Source organism: Rousettus aegyptiacus, unplaced genomic scaffold, assembly GCF_014176215.1.
Source record: "Rousettus aegyptiacus isolate mRouAeg1 unplaced genomic scaffold, mRouAeg1.p scaffold_m13_p_17, whole genome shotgun sequence".
Lineage (NCBI taxonomy): Eukaryota > Metazoa > Chordata > Mammalia > Chiroptera > Pteropodidae > Rousettus > Rousettus aegyptiacus.
Genome location: NW_023416292.1, coordinates 3,012,308 through 3,034,317, shown reverse-complemented (window position 1 = coordinate 3,034,317; position 22,010 = coordinate 3,012,308). Strand labels below are relative to the sequence as shown.

Genomic DNA, 22,010 nt, shown 5'->3' with positions numbered 1-22,010 from the left:
GAGAGGGTGAGCAACCTCCTGTCTCACTCACCTCAAGACGCTCGGGCTCCCCCACCCCAGCCTGGGCAGCAACGTGGCCCCTCCTGTGGTTAGAGCGCAGGTCCTAGGCCTCTCGCTGCTCCCGCCACTCACCCACTCACGTGCTCCTGCTCACAGGCCTCACCCACAACGCTGGGAGCTGCATGCAGAGACACCTTCTCAGACCTTTCCAGAGACTCACTAGCCTTGTCAGTCTCTCCATCCCACTTCTCCATTCGTGTGGAGGGAACACTGAGGTCCCGAGGGAATACACGGCCTGCTCGGTGTCTCACAGACATGGAGCGTTAGTTAGCGCTTTTCCTTTCGCTTTTCTCCCAAAGGTCCCCTCACCTTCCCTTTTGCTCCAAGCACAAATGACCCCTCTGAAGCGCCCAAGGTCCAGAAGTCTTGGGGTGGAGGAGGTCTCCTTCCCTCTCTGAAAGATGTCCTCATTCCAGCTTCTCATTGACGTAGACTTGGAAGCCCCTTCCCCTAAATGACCACATGTTCTCTCACACCTTAGACTGATGCCTTTGACGCCATCCGCAAACCCAGACCTGACCAAAACCATCCCCGACAAAGGGACTTTCTCCGTCCTTGCCTCTGAGCCACCCTCCAGTGCTCTGAGCCACCCCCCAGTGCCTCTGAGCCACCCCCCAAAGCTTCTCATCAGAATGTCTCCCTCCTTGGACTTCCCACCTCAGCCTGTTGCAGTATGTCTCTCTGCCTATATCTGTATTAGGTGTGTGTGTGTGTGCGTGCACGCGCATGCGCGTGCGTGTGTGTGCGAGTGCATGCATGTGCACCTGCTGGCCTGCAAGCTCCCTGAGGACCATGGACCATGTCTTGCTTTTCTCTGTGTCCCCAGTGCCTGGCACAGAGCAAGTGCTGCAAACCATGTTTCTAGCATTTATTTGAACCTAAGGCTGGGTCGTTTGGAGGTCATACCCCTGGACTCCAGGCTGCCAGCTCTGATGAGAGCACCAAAACCAGGAGAAGAGGAGACAGAGAGGAAGGAACGGGACCCCTCCTCAGCCCCTTCCCCCTCAGCAGCCACGCTGCCATCTCAGGGCTTCCCATTCTTGGCCTGGCCTGGCCCCACCTCGTGGAGAAGACGAGGGGTGGAGAGCAACCAGACACACATAACAGGCCTGTGTTCGTGACTTGTCTCTTGCATGAGGTAGTTAATGCCCGATTCCATGGGAAACGCTCTGCACGAGGAAGAGAACAAGGGGACTGAGCTCCGGGTGGAAGGAGGTGGTTTCTCACCTAGAGCTGGAAACCCAGGTGAGCGACGCTGGGAGAACTCAGCCTTCCATAGGAGACAAGAGAACAGAGCCCAGAGATTCGGATCTTCCTGAAGTGTTTACTTTAGTCTTATTCCCAGGGAGCTGAAATTGCCAAAACAACCAAAGTAAGGCAACAAAAGAACCTTTGGGTGAGAGGTTGAGTAGCAGCAGAGCTTGCAGAATCTCCTCTGGGTGCTTTTGGAAGTAGATTCGACTTGGTGGGTGGCCGCCTGGAAGCAGGAACACGGCAGAGGTAGCCTGTCCAGCTCTACTGGGCCTAGGACACCTTGTCTAGACAGTTGGCCAAAGGTAGGAATCAGCTGCTGGGGAGGGAGAGCTCTCCCGGAGGATCCAAGTGTGAGAGACAGCCGTCTGGACTGCCCTTCTGGCTGGCTGGATGACTCAGGTCCTGCCGGTAGGTCTGGATGTGCAGGGGCAAGTCCCAGCCTTTCCTTCCTCCTCACTGCCATCCTAGCATGCCTGGCGGGGCCAAGCTCCCTCCTTCTATCTCTGTCTGGAGGTTGGCTGTAAACGTTCAGGCCAAGAATAGGTCAGAGCCCTCCCTCGGGGCTCCAGACGGCCCAGCAGCACCCTGACTGGAATCACTCCTAGGGAGAGATCTGAGGGTAGCAGGGGGCAGGCAGCCACATCTGACACCTGAGCCTCAGGAGTGACCTGCCACTTGGGTAGCATGGGCATTATTATCACGTTTCAGATAAGGAAACTGAGGCCCGTGACCTCATAGCCAGTGAGTGGCTGAGTCTCAGTGGCTCAAACCCGGGCCTCTTGATGCTGGTTGCCAAGGCCACAGAGACCTATTCTGGAGAAGAGCGGACCCCACACACTGATCTGCATGCAGCACAGGTGTGCAGGCAGCCACCTGGGCCAGGCAGGCCTCGTCAGTCTGCTCTCAAGCTGGGGCTGGGACTCCTTATCTCTAGAATAAGAGAGCTCTTCTGGGGAAGGGGAGCCTCGAGGGCCTCCAGTGGGACATCAGGTGTTGGAGGCCCAGACTCCCTCCGTCAGCCTCAGCCTATGTGCTTCTGCTTAGACTTCTCTGAGCCGTTCTTGGCTGAGAAGATGTTTTCTTTTCCCTTCTCTCAAACATGCCCCTGAGCCCAGGAAGCAGGACTGGTCATAACTGCCCTGGGTTAGTCCCTCATCAGATTCTAGGCACTGTGCTCAAGTCTTGACCGCAGGACGTCCTCTCTCCTGCCCCCCAAACCAGTGAGCCAGATGTCATTTGCTTTCCTATTGGTAGATGAGGAGACGGGTGTGAGAGCAGTTGGAATCTGGTCTAGGGTGAGGACAGCACTGGGATTTGAGCTCAGGTCTGCCAGCTCCAAAGCCCGTGCTCTAAGTACTGGGGTTCAGACTGCACTTAGGGGCCTTGCCACTGATGTGGAAATTAAGCCTGCCACCAGGATCCCTCCAGGTGCCCTGGCAACAGCTCCCCTCTTCTACCCAGTATCCCCGGGCCACTTCTCCTGCCCACCCACCCTCTCCACCCCAGAACCACCCTGGAGGAACCTGGATAACCTGGACAGCATGGGGCGAAGTCACTTCCCTGTCTCTGCTGTGCTGAGGAGTTTGGTGTTTGTTCGGGCTGCACCTGCTGCAGCTCCACTGTTTCCACAGGACCGGCATTCTCAGGATGGGCTGAGAATGACCCCAGCTCTGCACAGGCACAGTAAGTGTGCCGGCTCCAGGTGCCGCTGGACAGGAAAGCACCAAGTCCAGGCAGAGATGACGTCTCAGTACCCCCACCTTGGGCGGGCTGAGACTATGGGATACATAGGCCTGGGTGAGCACTTTGAACCTCCAGGTGTGGGGCCAGGACCAGCAAGCAGCACAGGTGCTCTAGGAAGAAGCCTGCCTATTGGTCCTGAAGGATGGTGGTCCTCCACAGAGACCACCCTGTGTACCCCTGGTGAGAGAGGAAGGCAGGTCCAGTGGGGGCAACTCATCCCCCTTTTACAGAGGGAAGAGAGGGTCGGACACAAACAAGGAAGCATCAGTGACCATCAGAGGAGAAACACCCAACTCCCAGTCAGGGCACGGCTTTACTAGACACTCCGTGGTCACAATGAGGCAAACGTGGGACCTGTGCTGTGTTAGTCCTTTTGGTGGAAGACTGTGGAGCTACACCCGATCTTCCCCTTCTTCCCGGATTGTTTTACAGCTCAGGATGGGCTGAGAATGACCCCTGCTCTCCCTTCCTCTTCCTTCCTCCCTTTCAGTGTGACTGTGGTTGGCATGACATTAAGAGCTGGTGCAAGGAAGGCATCTGACCTTGGGGAGGAATGTGGGAAATGTCTGCAGCCTGGAGCAGCCACCCCCCACCTGGGGCCCAGGAATCTGGGCTCCTGGCCCAGATGCCTGGGCCAAGTGAGGTGTGTACATGTGGCTGAAAGAGAACAGGGGTAATAGTGCAGAGCCCTAGAACAACACTGTTGGAAGGACCCTTAAGGTCACCTGGTGAAACTCCACCATGGTTACGGAAGGTAAAGATGACTGTCAATGTCGCCCTCCTCAAGGTGCCTGCATAGCACCTTTTCTGATCTCACTAGGGCCTGGTCCCAGACTCCTGGAGTATCCTCAAGCCCAAGTTCATGGAGACAGCTAAATTTTGACTTCTCAGACCTATAAACCACAGAATGTCAGAGCCCTTTGAAATTAGCAGCTACTGCATCCATCCCATATTACAGCTGTGGAAACAGAGCCCAGAGGGAAGCTGGCAGTTGGTCACAGGTGCACTAATTATGGGCCAAGACTCTGGGGTGGGTCCTTTACCCACACCCTCCTGCTTCCATAATGCTGGAGACCAGCATCTCCTTCTCCCAGTAAGGAGACTCAGGGGTCCCACTGCCCCACCCCCCAAATCTCCCACAGAGTTGCTGCTGGGAGGCAATGACTTCTGTGGGTGCCCTTAACTGCTAGGGGTGAGAGAGATGCAGCCATTCAGCCACAGAGCAGACCCTGAAGGCCTGGCCTCTATTCTCAAGGCCACACTCCAGCTCCTGGTGAGCAGGTGATCAGTGCTCTGGCTGGACAGCATTGATAAGGCCAAATTAACTCCAACAGGCCGGGGGATCCACCGGGAGAAAGGGTTGAGCAAGGGTTCTGCTGCCCTCTTGTGGCCACACCTGGGTATGACTGCTGTTGGCCAGGCCTCCAGGTACTTATCTTCTCCAAACTACGGAAATCTCTCACCCTTCCTCTCCTCAGGGAAAGCACTGCAGGAGGTCTGGATGGGGTGGGGAGATGACACCTTGTTCATTGTTGGATCCTGGAGGAAGGAGGCCTCAGGCCAACAGTCTGTGTTACCCAGAATGTTTGAGTGTGGGGAGGTGGTTTCCATGGAGACAGCCTAATCAACCAACACTAGAGAGGACAGTTTGAAAATTTAGAGGATGTTTATTTCTTGGGAAGGTCCACAACAGCTGGCAGCCACTGCCTTCCCATGTTCTAGGGGATTTCTCTCTCCTTTTCCAAGAAATCCCCTCTCTTCTTTGAAGTGCCCATGGGGGAGGCTGGGATATGAAGAGAAACCATACACAACACTCCAGAGCCTTAAAAAAGGTAAGCAACAAACAACCTCCACACAAATACACACATACAAAATAAATAAACGTATAAAAGAGGCTTTGCTTCTCCAATCCTGGCTCGGGCTGCTTGAAAGAGGAGCCGAGTGGCTTTGCCCCACCTCTCCCAGCCAGGATTATCCAGAGGCTAAATGGTATGGAAGTGCCTGACAGCCAAGAATAAGCCCTGGCTTCAGAGAGGGGACAGGGGCTGACCTCTCTCTGGAGCGCAGTGGGGATAAGGTACAAAGGAGCAAATAAATAAATAAATAAATAGAAACCAACTGCTCCCAGAGGCCTAAAGGCTTAGGCTGAGGCTCAGGGGCCCCAGGCCTGTTTCCCTAAAAAGGACAGATCCAGTGACAGGTGGAAAGAATTACAGGGAAAACACAAGTCCAAAGCCACACTCAGCTGGCCTCCAGAACCTGCATCCTCCAGCTCTTAGAAGGTCCCAGTCCAGAACCCGGCCTCGAACCAGCTCTGGAAGGAGGGGTGAGCTGAGCCTGCTCTCTGGCCCAGCAGGTGTCCAAGGCTGGGGAGCTTCTCCCCTCTCTTCCCTGATATCTCTGGGGCCAGGAGAGCCTCCCACTTGCCCTCTTGTCTTCTTCCTGATCCACCTCCATAGGAAGGAGCGGTAGTTGCCACCAGGGTGGGCTCTTCCTTGGGAAAGCTGAAGCATGGCCCTCTTCTGCTCCTGTTCTCACTGACCTTCCTAACTGGTGGCATCCCAGTCAGCTGGGAGAAGTCCCTGCGTGACTGTTAATAATCAAGAGTCCATCTTCATGTCCTCCTCGGCTCCATCTGGCCACAGATGTCCCCACCACCTCCAGGCAGTGCTGCCCCCAAGGCTCCTTTCAGGCCAACAGGGAGAAGGCATCAGACAGAGAAGCAAGAACAGCGACAGGGCAGGAGCGGCTGGAATGGACGGTTCAGGCAGGAGGCCACACTGGACACATGAAGAAGTCCAAAGGAGTCGGAGTCCTAAGGCCCCTCCTGGAGAGGCATGGAGAGATGGGGTAGGCACTGGCCAGCCGCTCAGCTGGGCAGCAGCACATGCTCCAGGAGGTAGGTGAGGGAATCCCAGTGCTTCCAGAGGAGGAAGAGGACGAGGACCAGGAGGGCGGTGCTGGTGATGCGCAGGCGTGTCTTCATGAGGGGCGTGATGAAGTTGGCGATGGTGGACACGAACACCAGCAGCACGGCCATGAGTGCCAGGATCACGTTGATGAACTTGCCCAGCAGCGCCCGCGCGTTGGCGTTCTCCACACCCTCCAGCTGCACCACCTGCTGCTGCTGCTGCTGCAGCTCCAGCTTGGTGACCCGGGTCAGGCAGGACTCCACAGCTTCCTGTGGGGAGAGGGGTGGGCACATGGGAGGGCGAAAATGCACAGGGTGCCCACTTCAAAGGCTGATCAGCTGCAGAGTCCTTTATTTATGACAATTTGGGGAGGCCGGTAGGAAATGGGAGTCTTGATTGATGTGGGAAGGGGAGGAGCTGGCCCAGTCCAAGCTTCCTCTTGAGGCACCGGAAATTCCAATTATTCATCAGCAAGGCTGCCATCAGAACTGGGGGCACGGAGGCCCTCGCCAGTCAGCTTGCCCTTGCACGGGTTGCACACACTCTGCCTCAGGCTGGCCTTGCCTTTACCTCCACCCCACCCAATGCTGCCCTCTTTGTCCGCCTGCCCCAGTGGACAGAGCGGCCTGTGCCTGCCATTCCCCACTTAGTAACCCCTCCCCCTCTGGCTACTGCCAGCTCTATCAGCACGTCTGGGTCCTTTGTGGTACCTGGATGTCCCGAGCCCTCTCGTAGGACTGGTAGGCCACCTTCTCCTCCATGCTGGCCAGCTCCTGCTTCAGGTTGGTCATCTCATTCTGGTGAAGCTCAGTCAGGTCGTTGAGCTGCTCCTCCAGCCGCTCGTACCTGGCAGAGGAAGGGCAGGTGACACCAGTCCTGGCTCCCAAGCCTCCCTTCTCTCTCCAGGATCAATTCCATTCATTCTCAACAATGACTCAACCCGCCCCACGTGTTCATCCCCATTCCACTTTTAGCAGCAACAACAATGAAAGGTATTATTCACACAGCACCTACGTGCAGGTACTGGCTGAGCACTTCACCCACATTATCTCATAGGTTCATCACTTCACAAGATAAGTGCTAGTGTCGCCCGCATTTCCCAGATGAGAAGACTGAAGCACAGAGAGGTTAAGGAATTCGCCCTGAGCTAAGATGCTCTCCCGGGTACCAGGCACACAGGGATACAAAGACATGCTCCCTGCTCTGAAGGCACAAATATTGAAAGATGACAATTAGGTGGGGGTGGTTAGTTCCCCCGGGCAGGGTTCCTCCTCAATTTCCCAAACCCTCTTCATATATATAAACAAGAAAAAGTGCTAAGGAAAAGATCCCGCAGACTCCCAGGGAGCACGTGCCAAATGCCACACGAGAGGCACGAAGCAGAAGGGCAGGGCAGGCCGGGGCAGGAGGGACCAGAGACTCCAGCTCGATTCACGCTGAGTGCGACGTGGACACCCTTTGACTGTACAGGTTTGGCCTTATGCGTCCTCACAGACCCGTCGAGTGCGGATTCATGTTATTCCCGCCCTCCATGTGCAGACGGCAGTGAGGTCTTTGCTCAAGGTGAAGAGCAAAGACCTAGGGATTTTAACCTAGGTAACCTGGCTCCATGTCAGTCTTCTTAACCAGCATCTCTCAAGAGGAGAGCTTATGTCACTGGTCCCTGCCTCAGTTTCCCCTTCTGCACATTGACCACATAACCATCAAGTAGGGATGCTCACATCTCCTGAGATGGGCAGAGACTTCCTTCTGTAAATCCTGTAATCCTATCTCCTGGCTGCTCTGACCTGTCTGGAGGAAGGCTCCTCTGGGCTTCTTCCTGGCCCCTTCCAGCAGCCCAAGACCCCTCTAGATGCTCCCCCTTCTGCCTCCACAACCCAGAGTCTGACACCTGGTGCCCGTCACCTCACAGCGGGGGCCACTGGGCAGCGGCAAAGGTGGAGGAGGCACCTACCTGTAGCGCTCCTCCTGCAGGCACTGGGTCATGTAGGTGTAGTCCCTCTGCAGCTGGGCCTTCAGGTCCTCCATTGAGTCCTCCAGATGGGACTGTCCCTCTTTGATCTCTCGCAGCTCCTCCAGCAGAGTGTCCAGGTTTCCAGGGGCCCCATAGAGCATGTTCGACTTGGGGCTCCCCAGGACCCCCGAGGGCCCAGCCCCGGAGTTGCTGCCTGCCCCGGCCGAGCTGGCGCTGGCGCTGGAGCACTCGTCATCGCTGCCGTACTTGGGGCTGGACACGAGAGTGGCGCTGCCGCTCAGCACCCGGGCCGCCTCCTCGGGGGGCCCGTCCTCCAGAGGGTCCTTCAGGTGGGCAATGTTGTCGGCGCTGCCAAACTTGTTGCGGATCAGGCTGGCGAACTCGCGGGGCTTGGACACCACAGCGGTGTGGGTGGCCTGGGAGAGGCCCGAGAGGCTGCCCTTGACACCCTCGACCACGCCGCCCCCGAAGCCACTGATACCTGCGCGCATGTTGGCGCCCACGTCCTTCAGCCCCTGCTGCATGTCCCGAAGCACATCCTTGGGCTGCCTGGAGGGCCCGTTCTGCTCGATCTCCCGCAGGCGCCGGCGGTAGTGCTCCAGCTTCTTGTGCAGCTGGGCGATGGTCTGGGCGGACTTCTGGTTCTTCTTCTCAAACACCTGCTTAATGCGCGACACCTGCTGCTTGTCCGCATTGTTGGCCAGCTTCAGGTACTCTGCCACGTTGTCGTCCCGCGCCTCCTGCTCGATCTTGATTTGCTCTGTGATCTTCAGAATCTTCTGGTGCAGGTGGTCGATGGCAGCCTTGGTCCGCTGGGGGTCTGGGGCCCCGTCTGGCACATCCAGGCTGATGGGGCCGTCCGTGTCACCATGGCCAGGGCCGCCGGGGAGGCTCAGGGCCACGAGGTCTCCCTTGTCAACCTGGGGAAGAAGGTGAGCAGAGGAAGCCTGGGTAAATCAGGAAAGCATGGGAGGGCGCTGGCAGGATTCCTTCACGCGTCCCAACGTGTCTGGACTTGGGTCTTCTGCTTAGAAAATGAATGTAGACGAATAGCAAACTTCAGGGAAATAATCCAAAATAACAACAACAACGACAATAGTATTCCCTTACAGCCACCATTTAGCTACTTGTCATATGTTATTTAACTCAGCAGTCCTCAACCTTTTGGGCACCAGGGACCAGTGCTCCTATGAGAATCTAATGCCTGATGATCTGAGGTGGAGCCGAGGCGGTGATGCTAGTGCTGGGAGCGGCTGCAGACAGGTGAAGCTTCACTTGCCCACTGCTCACCTCCTGCTGGGCGGCCCGGCTCCTGACAGACCACGACCTACCAGCACTAGTCCATGGCCTGGGGGTTGGGGACTCCTGATCTAACTGATCCCTACAAAATCTCTGAAATGTAGTCTAGGCAGATCTGCTCCTCCTTCAGGCCAGGGAGTTCAAGCTCAAGTTCAGAGAGACACACAGCTCCAGCCTAGAACTCTTGTTGCTCCATTTCTCAGACCAAGCAGGTCTAAGGCTTCACTGAAGAGCCACAGATTTGGCTTCTCAGGCATAAGAAAAACTGTCCCTCTGGACCCAACCTCCCATAAGGCTCCTGTCCTGAGCAAGCCCCTCCCTCAGAGCTGACCAAAGCCTATGCTTTGGCCCCAACGTAGGCACAGGAAGCCTGGCTGCCCTCCCCACCCTGGCTTCTCTAATGCAGTTCGGCGGGTCACCCCACCTCTGCTAATAGCCCTCCGGGTCCTGTTACCTTCCAGCTCTCTGGAGTTGTTAGCAACCTCCTCCTCTTCATAACGGTGGGAGCACCCAACCCTGCCCAGTCTCCCAGAACCGGCAGAGGAGCACACTACCGCCTGCCCGGCCGGCCAGCCAGGCCCCCGAGGACGCAAGTCCCAGAAGTAACCCGCAGGCCAAAGGAAGCAGGGAGTAGTCTGGGGGCCCAAGGGGTCCTTCCAACTGCCCAGCGCGGAAGGAGGTGAATGTGCAGGAAGGGGATGACAGCCCCCTTGCCCCGATGGCAGGCGGGTGGGCTTCCCGGGTACATCAGCGGGGCACAGAGAAGACTGAGAAAGGATGTGGGGAGGGACAGAAAGGAAGGAAAGGCCACCAAAGATAGGAAAGATAGAAAATACAGGTCAGGTGACAGCAGGTGGGCCTGGAGTCCCCTCTCCCGGGCCGGTCCCCCCTCGGCCTGTCGGAGTATCTCTTTCCACAGCCCAGTCCCCAGTGTCTTATCATCATGCAACAGCGGAAGCAGCAGGAAATGGCTCAACCCCATGTATTTTCCACACAGCACACCCTGGTGTGGCTGGGTCAGATCATCACTCCTTATATGTATGGGGGGCAGGTGGGGGGGTGGTATATGTGGGGGAACGGGTTAAAACAAAGAAAGTGGCCCCTGTCACACGTATCGGAACTGGAACAGCATGTGCCAATCACGGGCAGAGGTTATCAGGCTCAATGTCTGCTGAGATGCGAAGGTATCGGAAAACACTATTGAAAACAACAGTCCCACCAAACTCAGAGCCAGGGGGAAGGCAGCTCCTCTGTGGGCTTCTCTGGGGCCTTTTCAGGTCACGGTTCTACGTGAGATGCTGGAGGCACTACTCACCCCTTCGCCACCTCTCCCGAAGTCAGGACTTTCCTTTTACGTGCCCCTCACGTGCCCCTGCTCGCCCACCATGTCCTCATACCGTCAGGACCCTGCTCCTCAGACATTATAACCTGGTATACCAGAGGAGCCAATTCCACAGTCCCTTACACGATCTGTCCCCAGGTCTAACTGTCACACCAGTCTAACTTAAAACTAATCTCACACTTAAACCCTGTTCTCCTACACTGTTCCCTGCAGAGATAGCCAACAGCCCATCTTCAATTGTCCTGTCCCTTTGTATCCCCGTCTGTGACATGGGATCATCATATCTACTCTCAGGTTCTCCGTGAAGGTCACATAAGATGAGCTCTAGCAAGCACTGAGCACGGCAAAGGGCATACAGAAGGCACTTATAAATGCTGTCTGGATCTAGGCAGCACAACTCCTTTTTTGAGGGTGAGGGGGAATGACATTTATCTAAGAGATTATATCAACAAATTTACTCAATGTCGATACAATATAGATATTGAACTATACAAAATTAAATTCTATATGCAACACATGGCTTTTAAATTAAAGAGATACAATATAGATATTGAACTATACAAAATTAAATTCTATATGCAACACATGGCTTTTAAATTAAAGAACCTGACCCTCTCATAAGGCCGCTGTGCTTTCCAAAGAGACTCAACTCTCTTTCCCTTTTCTATGCTCTTCCTGGGAGAAACACTATCTGGAAGATGCGTGTGATGGGTCTGGCTGCATTGCTGAGTGACGCTCAGCACAAGGCCATTTGCTCATCTACCTATGAGAAGAATGTCTGTCCAGAGCCTTGGAGGGGTGTGGGAGTAGCTAATGAGACAGAGACTCAAAAGTGATGTGAAAAGTGAGTGCTTTAGGGCTACAAGGCTGTAAAATGGCTCCGCTCTGGCAGCCTGGAGCCTTTTCCTCTCTTGGAGTATGTCTAGCTCACAAAAGGAAAGCGGAATTGAAGCTGGCTGTGAAATCCCCATGAGAGGACGGACACTCGGGGAAAACTAGCAGGGGCCTGATGGTGGGCTGAAGTGGCCTGGGGCTGAGGTCCTGGCTCCCTCGCTCATCCCCTTCTCTGCCCTGGGGCCCAGACTTGAATCCGGGGGTCCTGGAGCAGGAAACCAGCCTCGTGCTGCCCCTCCCCCGAGGTCTGTCATGCTTGGGTCCTGCCGATTGTCTCCAGTCACAGATCGTCCCCTTCGCTCTCCTCCCCATGGAGGAAGTGGGATGTCAGAGGAAGGTGGCATTCTCCATGCCGTCCCCTCCCCAGGGATCCCCTACACACACACACACACACACACACACACACACACACACACACACACACGCTCACACAGGGGCAGTGTCTTTTAGCACTGGAGGGAGACGGGGTAGCCAAGGGAGGCAGAAGCACAAAGAGGGATGATGCTTTAAGAAAGGAAAATGAGAGCATAAGGAGACGACGAGGAAGCTGTTAGGAGGGAAGGAAGGAGCAGAGTATGAGAAAAGAAGAAAGCGACTGCAAGGAAAAAGGGCAATGAGGCGGGACGCAGGGCCATTGCTGGGAATGGAAAGGGCACTAACCGTGGAGTCAGACGCCGATTTAGAATCCCGGCTCTGTCACTTACCAATTGTGTTCCTCTGGATACATCATTGACTTTTCTCATCTTGAAAAGGGGTGTAATTCTACCTACCTCAAAGGGTTGTCAGGAGGATGAAACAAGACACTGTGAGTGAAGGTAACGGTACCATCTGAGGCACACAGCAGATGCTCGAAAACAAATCGGACTAAATTAAGTGACACGTCACACCCACTAGAACAGCTATTAATTTAAAAAAGGGAAATAACAAGTGTTGAGAGGATACGGAGAACTCAGAACTCACACCTTGCTGTGGGATGTAAAATGGTACCACCACTGAGGAAAACAGTTTGGTGGCTCCTCAAAAAGTTAAACATTGAGTTACCAAGGGACCCAGCAATTTCACTCCCAGGTATGTACCCGAAAGAACTGGAAATGGGCATCCACATACACACCGACACGTGTATGCTCACAGCAGCACCGCCACAGCAGGCAGAGGGAAGACACAACTCAGATGTGTGTTGATCAGTGAATGGGAAACGAGATTGGCCTCTCCCACGAGGGAAGGGTATTCGGCCTGAGAGGAATGACGTGATGAGCTACGCGAGGGGCCTGAGGACACTTCACTAAGTGAAAGGAGCCAGGCACGAAGGCCACGTGCTCAATGATTCCATTTATATGGAAACGTCCAAAATAGTTAAATCCACAGAGACAGAAGGCAGATTGTGGTTGCCCGGGGCTGGGAGAGGGAGAAATGGGGAGTGACTGCCTAACGGGAAGGGTTTCCTTAGGGGTGACAACAATGTCCTGAAACTGGACAGAGGTGACAGCTGCACGCCTCCGGGCAGAGGGCCAGGGTCCTCAGACCTACCAGTCTGGGTGGCAGGTCCGACGAATGCCCTATCATGGAGAGGGTCTGCGGGAGGGCATGCGGCTCCTTCACCTTCCGATCGCATTTTCCATTTTCGATAGAGCAGAAGCTCTTTCTAAGTCACACCCAACCTCTGTCCTGAGGCTGGGTGACTAAAAAGGACAATACTACTGATCACTCAACTCCTGGTCCCCAGCAGGCGAAACTCGCAGGGGGCCCCAGTGTGGCATGGCGGCGGGCGGCCCACAGCGGCACCACGGCTCCTCTCGTGAAACCGTGAGAGTCTTGCGCGGCCCAGGCCAATGAGCCCTCTGTCCACGGCCAGCTGCCAGCACCACATCTAGAGTTGTGGCCCCAGAACTATGGCCCTCATACAGATGGGCTGGACGTCCCAGAGGTGCCTGATGCCAGCATTATACCCTGTGCACCGGCCGGGCAAGTTCTAAGAAGAGGAGGCTACGGGAAGGGAGCCACGCCTCTTCCACGACCCCCTTTCATGCCAGGTAGTTAAGGAGGCCACATTATGCTCTCTGCACAGGGTGCCCATCAGCCAGGGCCTGGATCAAGGACCCTGTTCTACACAGAGCCTGAGCTCTAAGAAGTGTGGATGAATGCTCTGAAAGCCAGAGCCAGGACACTGTCGGAAGTGTCCCGGGCCCAACAATCACGCTTCCTCCCCCTGCTCTAGTGAGACCCGCCCATGTCCCAGACACCCAGGATCACCCCTCTACAAGGCCTGGCAGGGCCCTGGACTCTCCTCCCTGCCCCCTTCCCGCACCTCTGAGCAAAGCCGGATTAGGTGCTCAGCCAGATTATAGGCGCTCCCAGCCCTGGCTCCCGCGGGCCTGAGCTCATGTCCTCATGTTAACTCAGCCTGGACATGGGACAGAAGCTTTTCCTTTAACATTAGCCCACCAGCGGAGCCACGGTCCGTGGTCTACCCCCATGCTACCCTGAACAAGCCTGATGTCTGATCTCGGAAGCTGAGCAGGGTCGGGCCTGGTTAGTACTTGGATGGGAGACCACCTAGGAAGACCAGGTGCTGTAGGCATAAATAAAAAATTAGAAATTAAAAATAAACAAAGAACACTAGCCCAGCAGTCTGGAGCCCTGAGGCCAGAAGCACACAGGGCACCGTCAGACTGCAGCGCCCAGGCTCACAGGAAGCTCTGTGTGGGAGGGGAAGGGTCTAAGCTACAGCGTGTGCTCCGCACCTGTGTTCCCAGGCTCCTAAGAGACTGCAGAGGGCTCCTAGCCTGACTCCCCTCCCCCAGGGGCAGGCAGCACTTTCCTCATTTACAAAGTGCTCCTGTTAGGGTCCTGGAAGCAGGCTGACACAGAGATGGGGCCTTCCCGTTCTAGCCATCTGCTCAGGGCTTGGAAAGCCAACACTAAGAGAGGTCATTCTTAGACAAAAAGAAAAGAAAAGGGGAAGGAAGGAAGGAAGGAAGGAAGGAAGGAAGGAAGGAAGGAAGGAAGGAAGGAAGGAAGGAAGGAGCTTTGGGGTACCTATGTTTCTCTTTAGGAAAGCAAAGCAGCCCTGTCATCTGGGGACAGGTGGCCCTCAAGTCCCCTCCTAGGGTGGGGAACAAGGGAGTTAGGTGTCAAGCCTGCCTCATCTGTGGGTCTGGCCAAGCAGGTTGTAGCCCACACAGGATGCTGCCCCAAGCAGGACCTGGGCCTCCAGTGGTTAAGAGCCCCGCAGGCGAGTATGATGGGGGCTGTCAGGCCCAGGTGACAGCAAGACGCTTTCATCTGCTGACCTTCTGGCCCTGAGCTCTGATTTAAGCACCCTTTTCAGGATGGAGAACACCCAGATTCCCTTTTTCCGTGAGTTCCCAAGGGGAAAAGGAGGTGCCAGGTCAGATGCAGAGGAAAGTCCACGGCCAACTCAAACCCTCCCGCGTGAAGAGGCGGTCTGGCCGCATGTGAAGTTGGGAGGGAGGGGACGTAATGCCCCCACACCAACCTGGCATTCCAGCCACAGCAGGCTGGAAAAATGACCCCAGCCCTCGGTCCCGGCATCAGGGGCTGCCCCATTCTCTTAAATCAGCAGGCACCGCTGCTGGTCCGTTGGCTCTCTTTCTTCCCGGAGGGGATGTGCAGGCATGGCGCGGAGCCAAGAACTCTCAGGTGCAGAAAGACGTGAGGGAGGGGAAAGGAAATGGCGCCGGCCTGCCCAGTGGTTCCGCTGGGGCCTGAGAGCCTAAGTGGCTTTTCTCCAGAGGGCAGGGAGGCCAATGCTTAGATAATGGGGTCCATGTGGGGCAGTATGTATGTACAGCCAAGTCTGTTCGCCGGGTGGAGTGAGGGGAAACACTCCTACGGCAAGGCCACAGCCTCCACACGGGGAACTTGAGAGCAGGTGCCCACGGTTCTTGGCTCTCCCGTGGCATGGCAGCCCCTCAGTGGTTTTACAAGGAATCTCGTGGCTACAAGGATTTGGGGTGCAGAGTACATGCAGACGAGGAAACGCACTCACGCATCCTTCTGTGCAGCACCTACAACCTCAAGGCAGCGCACACTGGGCGAGGCTTCAGTCGGCCTCTCCCTGCAGGGGGCGCTTCCGCCCACGCGGACCCGAAGGGCTGCTCTTTCTCAGCTTCCAGTCCTTTCCTTTAGGTCTACCCCTGGGTTCTGGTTAAGAGCACACTCTCCCCTCAGCTGCCTCACTCCCTGCCCTGCTGGGAACAATGTCCTTTTGCCCATGCGAATGTCCTGCAGTCCTGTCTCCTCACTCCCACGGACCCTTGATTGGCCCCTGAGCTGCCCTTTCACCTCGGGGCCTCCTCTGTTCTCCAGCCTCCGAGTTCTCCAGAAGCTCTAAGTGCCCAGCACTGTGCTCCATCTGGATTCTCCCACTGTCCACCTGGGGCGAGTGCTCAATGGACCTTCACACACACACACACACACACACACACACACACACCATCACTATTCCACCGTGGACGGAAACGACCACAACCACCAGCATCCCTTCCACTTAATTTCACACCAGCTACTCCGGCCCCAGGAGGAGTGACACATGGCTCCTGATTTCTGGAAGCATGTGTACCGGGGTTCACTCGTCCTCCTGCACAAGGCCCCTGTGCAACTCAGCCTACACCTGGAGGCTTGGTATTTGCCCCTTTGTCCTCTTCCCATCCACAAAGAGTTCTCTATAATGGAGGGGGGGCACCCTGAGAGACCAGAGGGGGAGCAGAGCCCACCTGACAAACTGCAGAAGTGGCTTTCTCCCATCAACCGCCACCCCCACATACCCATGAGCTTCTCTTTCCACCCACAGGGACCTCACCTGTGTGGGTACTGTCTCCCGAAGCTGTGCTGGTGATGCTGTGCCAGGGGCTCTGAGGCCCCAGCTTTCTGCAGGCTGTGCCAGACCCCCGGGGTCACAGTCCCTGGGCAGCACTGGGCTTGCCGAGGGGAGCCGGGGTCTGCGAGCAGGGGTGCCCAAGCTCCCAGGCTCTGCAGCCGCCATCTCCAGTCTGAGGCACAGCCCAGGGATTAGGGGCGGATTGCTCTGGCAGATTTCCCCCTCCCCTGGGGCTCTCAGGCTGCTCCTTCCCATCTGGGAGGAGGCAAGAAGGATCGCCAAGTGGGTAGACCAAGCTCTGATGAGGTGCCTCCTGCCTGTCCCCAAGTCCAGCTGTTGCCAGTGAGTTCAGTGTGCATGAGGACACCCAGGCGTGACAGGCGGAACCCCTAGCCCCAGGGCAGTGGGGGAGGGGAAAGCACATGGTGACATGTGCGCCGGCATCATTCACCCACACAGATGGGTACGGTGCCTGTCCCCTCCCATCCTGCATGCCTAGAAAGGCCTCCTGTCAGCACAGCCCCTTGCACAGAGGCACAGTCCTACTGACTCCCTTCTTCAGCCTTCTAATGTCTTCTAGGAGCAGAAGGAGTTCTCTGGAGCCAAAATGGCTGGAGCCTTGTTGGATCCTGGCACAGCCAGCTCAGTCCAGAGTCCTCTGCCTCTCTCCTTGCGGCCCTGCCCACTGGCTTAAGGCACCATCACTCCCAAAGGCACCCTCCCTATTCCAATAACTAGATCATAGCTAGCGTCGCCCGGAGAAGTCCTCTGCCCTGAGATTCTCTCCTAGAAATCTATTCTCAGCACTGGACACCACTGCAGCTACTTCTCCACTAGCTTCTGCTTGCCATTCCCTGCCCTCCTTCCCCCACGGCACTGCCCAGGCGAAAACACCCAAGACAAAACACTCACAGCAGCCTCTTCTTCCTTGGACTTCATCTTGACAGTTCCAGCAGGAAATCCTGGGAGTGGCCAGCAGAGGGGGCCAGTGGTCCACAGTTGAGGAGAGTAAGCTGCGAGGGGGGTGGTGGGGAGGCCACAGAGCTCAGGGGTCTGCTGGGTCTCTCTACAGGCAGAGACTCACCACAGTCACCAGTCAAAGAAATGTGGGTTCTGCACCCATTTGAGCCTGGTGAGGGAATCAGAGCTTAAATACTGAGGGTTAACATGGATCATGCTGATGGGGCGGTCCCAAGTTCAAGAAGGTTCGAGGAGATAAGAAGTGTTCAGTGCTATCTTTACAACACAGTGCCAGGTCCTGCAGCCAAAACACCAGGAGCTGGAGTCCCACACCCTAGGCTTGTGGAAACCTCACAAACATTTGTGGGGCCAATGACTTGGGGTTTGTGATGGGAGCCTAGCAAAAGCTATCACACAGGTTCCAATTTCTGGGACCAGCTCTGATATGTGGGATCAGGGAACGCTTTGGGCAGCTCCCCATGTGTATGTGGTGACCCCCCTCCTCCGACACTCGATCTTTGCTGTATGCTTTGGCACTGGGCACTGGTCCTCTTGCATAATGGCTATGTGTGAATAGGTCTTTGGTCGGATCTCAGATATGTCCAGGCTCTTCACTATGCCTAGCATAAGACTGACCCTCCCTCAATATTTACATCTGTAAAATGACTAAGTGATCATCTCATTTATCTACAACGGAAGACAGTCCAGCTACTGCAGCAGCAACAGAGACAGCCTTGTCTTCTCACACTCAAGTCAACCCTTGCTGCTCCATGCTTTCTAGGCTCCACCAAGCTAAGATTTGTAGCTTTTTCTTGCAAGCCAAAAAGGAGGAGGAGAGGGAGAAGGCAGTGGCAGCAGGAAACCAGAGGTGGGAAGGGGCCAAGTATGCAGAGCCCTGGGATATTACTCCACAGGCTGCTGAGGACCAGAAGGCTCAGAAGCATCAGGAAGAGGTTCCTACAAGGCACCACAAAGATGACCCTGAGGAGAGTCACCCCAATATGGCATCTGGCATCTAACGGGAGGGTTCAGCTCCCCTTCTGAGACAACTTACCCATCAGCACAATAACTGAGCCTCAGGAAAAAAGGAGGCTGAACTCAGGGGTGAACCGATAGTCTGCTAAAAGTAAAGGAACAAACAGGAACCGGGGGGATGTCTGCCAGGCAAGCCAGCAGGAGAGTGATCCCTTTTCCTCTAGAATCTGTTCTTGTCTCTACATGTGAGAAATGTTCCCAAATCTGCAAGGACACAGAGCTTCCTGCTCTGGGGGTGGGGAGCAGAAGCCCAAGGCCTCACGATGTCGTGTGAAGGGGATGTGAGCTCGGGGTTTGGGTCTCAGTTCCAGACTGGCTAAAGCACCTTGGTCAAGTGCCACAGGCTCTGAGACTCAGTGTCCATCACGCAGTGGGAGGAGATCGTGAGGAGTGGGGAGGCTGGAAGCCCTGGCAGGGAGGCATGTCATTCCCTGGGCTCTGGTGGAGACTTCTGGTGACGTGACAGAGAGAGTGGAGTCAAGCAGCTCCTCACCCTGCCACCCACTAACTATGTGGCTTTACCCGTGTTTCTCTACAACCACAAGAGGAGGCAGTAGCACCTGCCGAGCAGCACCCTGGAGGGAGAGGCCTCAGGGAATGAGACCACGACCAAGGGCGACGGGGAGCATGTGAATGAGCTGAGCCTGGGAGACTGCAGCCCGGTCTTGGTTTTCCCAGCTGCAGAATGGTACACATGACCATCATCTCCCAGACCGATGGGAACATGAATAAAAATGCCTGACATGTCATAGGTTTTACCGAAATAGATGGTTGGTCCTGAGGATTGTGTATATGTGTATGTATGTACGTGTATGCACATGCACGCGCGCGCGCGCGCGCACACACACACACACACACACACACACACACACACCCCTCTCTTGTGGTTATTCTAGACGATACCTGGGAAGACTTTGGGATAGAAAAGCCAGAAAAGTGGTTGCCATATGGAGCAAAGTCAAGAGAATGGCTGGCAGGCCAGGGAAGAGCTACAGCTACAGTGTTGTAAAGCCACAGGCTCTGAAAGCACACGAGCCACAAAGTAGGGATCCTTCTGCACACAGAAGGTGCTGCTGGGCAAGTGCCATTACGTGGTCCTTCCCAGCAGGTCCTGGCCAGCCCCTGGCTTCCCCGCCGCCTGCTCTGTGCCTGGCAGAGAGGCGGGACCCAGCTCAGCCAGGGCAGGGCAGTCACAGTGGAAGCGCAGGCTCAGGCAGCTGAGCGGTGGCAGGTGCCTCTGGCCTCATTCTCTCGACTTTTCCAAGTCAGCCTGAGTCTGGGCACGACAGATGGGCAACTGCCGAGCTGGACGGAGACACTGGAAGAAAGCCCAGGTCCTGTTCGCAGGCTCCCCTCTCTGCGTGCCCAGCAGGTCTCAGCCTCTCTTCCACTGAGTTTCCCCCTTTAGTTTTCTCTTCCCTGTCGCTTAATTTTCATGCCATACTCCTTCTTTCTTTAATATTCTATTAATATTTTTTTCTCATCTCCTTTGCCCTGTTATTGTTCTTCAGCCCACCCCTTCCTCCTTTTAAATCATCCTACTTACTTTTTCATCTTGGGGAAAAAAAAGCATGAACCACCGATCCTGAAGGATGGGAAATCTGAGAAGTCATAGGCTTTAGGAGGAAAGACTAACACTGAAAAGCAGCTAAATTTAGTAGCTTAGAATACAAGGTGAGGCCTTAAAATATCAGGCTCTGAACGTGCTGTGAACATCTCCCAGTTAGGGTTCCTCCATGAAAGGCTGCCGCTTCTCTAATGCTCACCCCTCGGACTTTGGAAAACGGTTAGTATTCAGAGGTCCCTCCCCTAACACTCCCTTTTAGATCCAGCCAGAGGTGCATTTTCGCAGAAGCGCATGTTACCAAGGAGCCCTGCCACCCCCTAGGGAAATGTAGGAGGAAGTGTCACATTCTTCAGGATGAACTAGAGGAACCGAGGTGGGCATGTTTCGTAGGGGCTCAGGGACAAGCCCAGGCAAAGGGGCTGGAGAAGCGGGCAGAAGGGCCACAGTGGAGAAAGCCAAAGGTAGCGCCACGTGCACGCACCACTCCGACCTTTCAGCTGCTGCGAGGGAGGGGTGCGGCCATCTCTGCCACCTAGTGGTCCTCTGCCCGGCTCATGCCAGAGATCCTCCTACTTAGGGAGTCCTCCTTGGGCACAGTCATGAGCTAGATGCTGGGCAATAGCGAGAACCACTCACCCAGGTCACATAAGAAAATCAGAATTGGCACCAGCCAGGTAGAGGAGAGAATGCCATGACTTTCATAGCTACTCTTTGTTCTCAGGGGAAGGGATCCTGGTGGCAGGTCCGGGAGAAAATGACCCAGAGAAAAAGCAGCATCTCCTTTTTGGGCAATTTTTAAGAAACAGAGTACTCTCCACCCTACCCTATTCGCCAAGAATAATTTAGAAGGATTCCTTTCTAAAAGCGGAAGATTGAAACACAGAACTCTTGGGGCGTCCTGCTGCCTTGAGGGCTCTGAGCTTACCATGAGCTGACACGACCAAATGAGAAACGTATGTGAAAACACTCTGCAAACTGCAGCATGCTGCTCAACTGAGTGGCAATGCCAGGAAGGCTCGAAGGGACATGTCAATGGGACGTGACCAGCACATCCTAGGGGCATGCCTACGATGCCGCTGAGCCCAGGAGGAGTCATGGGACCAAGATAACATTTAGGTGTGAAGCTGCCTTCTCAGGCAGGGAAGAAACCTTATATAATGAAGTTAATATTACAGAGCAGTTGCCTTTCCAGGGCAGGGTTCGCCTTTCCAGCCACCCCAAGGAGGCCTCCTGGTCACAGTATCACCTTGGATCTGAGTAAGCGTTTGCTAAGCATGCTGAATTATTCACTAGCTTTGGAAACTAGCCCAGTTCTAGGGTCCCAGTGGTGGGGTATCTGGAGACTTGGAAAAAGACACAGTGAGAACTCTTCGAATGCAGATTTCAATGAAAGTCAAGGAGGACAAAGGAGCAGGGGGCATCTGAGCCAGCCTCTGGAGGACATGGGAAACAGGCCGGGAGTGCCAAGAACAGACAGTCTCCTTGCAACACCCCAGCACCTGTCACTGAAGAGAGAAACGGGGTTTCACTGCTTCCAGCAACTCAAGGGAGCCCTTGGTTCCCCAGGAGCCTAGAAGAAATGCAACAGGGTATGTGTGCTCACCACTGCTTCTATCTCAGAGCCCTCTGCCCTGAGGGGCATAAACAGAGACAGCTCAAACTGTGCCTATGAAAAGAAAGAAGAGGCAGAAGCAGGGATCAGGTTAATGATACTGTATTTCCATGGCCTCATCTGGCACCAGAGGGGACCAGGGTCACGTTTCACATCTCGGGGATGTGCTGGATCCAAGGAGGAATGTGCCCAGTGGCCGGAGAGACCTGCGCCAGCTCCCATGACCCATGCCCACATCACCAGCGCCGGCTCCCTGCTGTCTGGAACCAGACGACATAGCTCCTCTTGCTGCTGACTGTTATCAGCTCTGGCATGGGAGCTGACACCTGAACCTTGAGCACACCTTACCCTTGGGCAGCGCTGGGGCATGCATGTCTAAGGGAACTGAGGCCAAGGCTGATGACGACCCTGAGGCAGAAGGCTGGGAACCTGACTGGCGTCTCCTACCTGTGTCTGGGTGGGCATCATCTTAGCTCCCAGGGCTGCAGAGGGCCACTGGGTCTCCCACAGGGTTTAG

General features: G+C 55.4%; 1 protein-coding gene across 5 annotated transcripts in view; it reads right to left on the bottom strand.

Moving 5' to 3' along the window:
* Positions 1 to 4,704: 4,704 nt before the first annotated feature.
* TMCC2 (transmembrane and coiled-coil domain family 2) overlaps positions 4,705 to 22,010 on the bottom strand; it is a 35,619-nt gene continuing 18,313 nt past the window's right edge. For 3 of the 5 annotated variants that reach the window (XM_016140582.2, XM_016140592.2, XM_016140587.2), the window contains exons 3-5: positions 7,924 to 8,864; positions 6,680 to 6,815; positions 4,705 to 6,238 (exon numbers count right to left, since the gene is read on the bottom strand). In XM_016140582.2, the coding sequence (XP_015996068.2) occupies positions 5,927 to 6,238; positions 6,680 to 6,815; positions 7,924 to 8,864 (1,389 nt within the window). In that variant the 3' untranslated portion in view covers positions 4,705 to 5,926. The other 2 variants (XM_016140601.2, XM_036234417.1) reach the window with 2 other exon arrangements.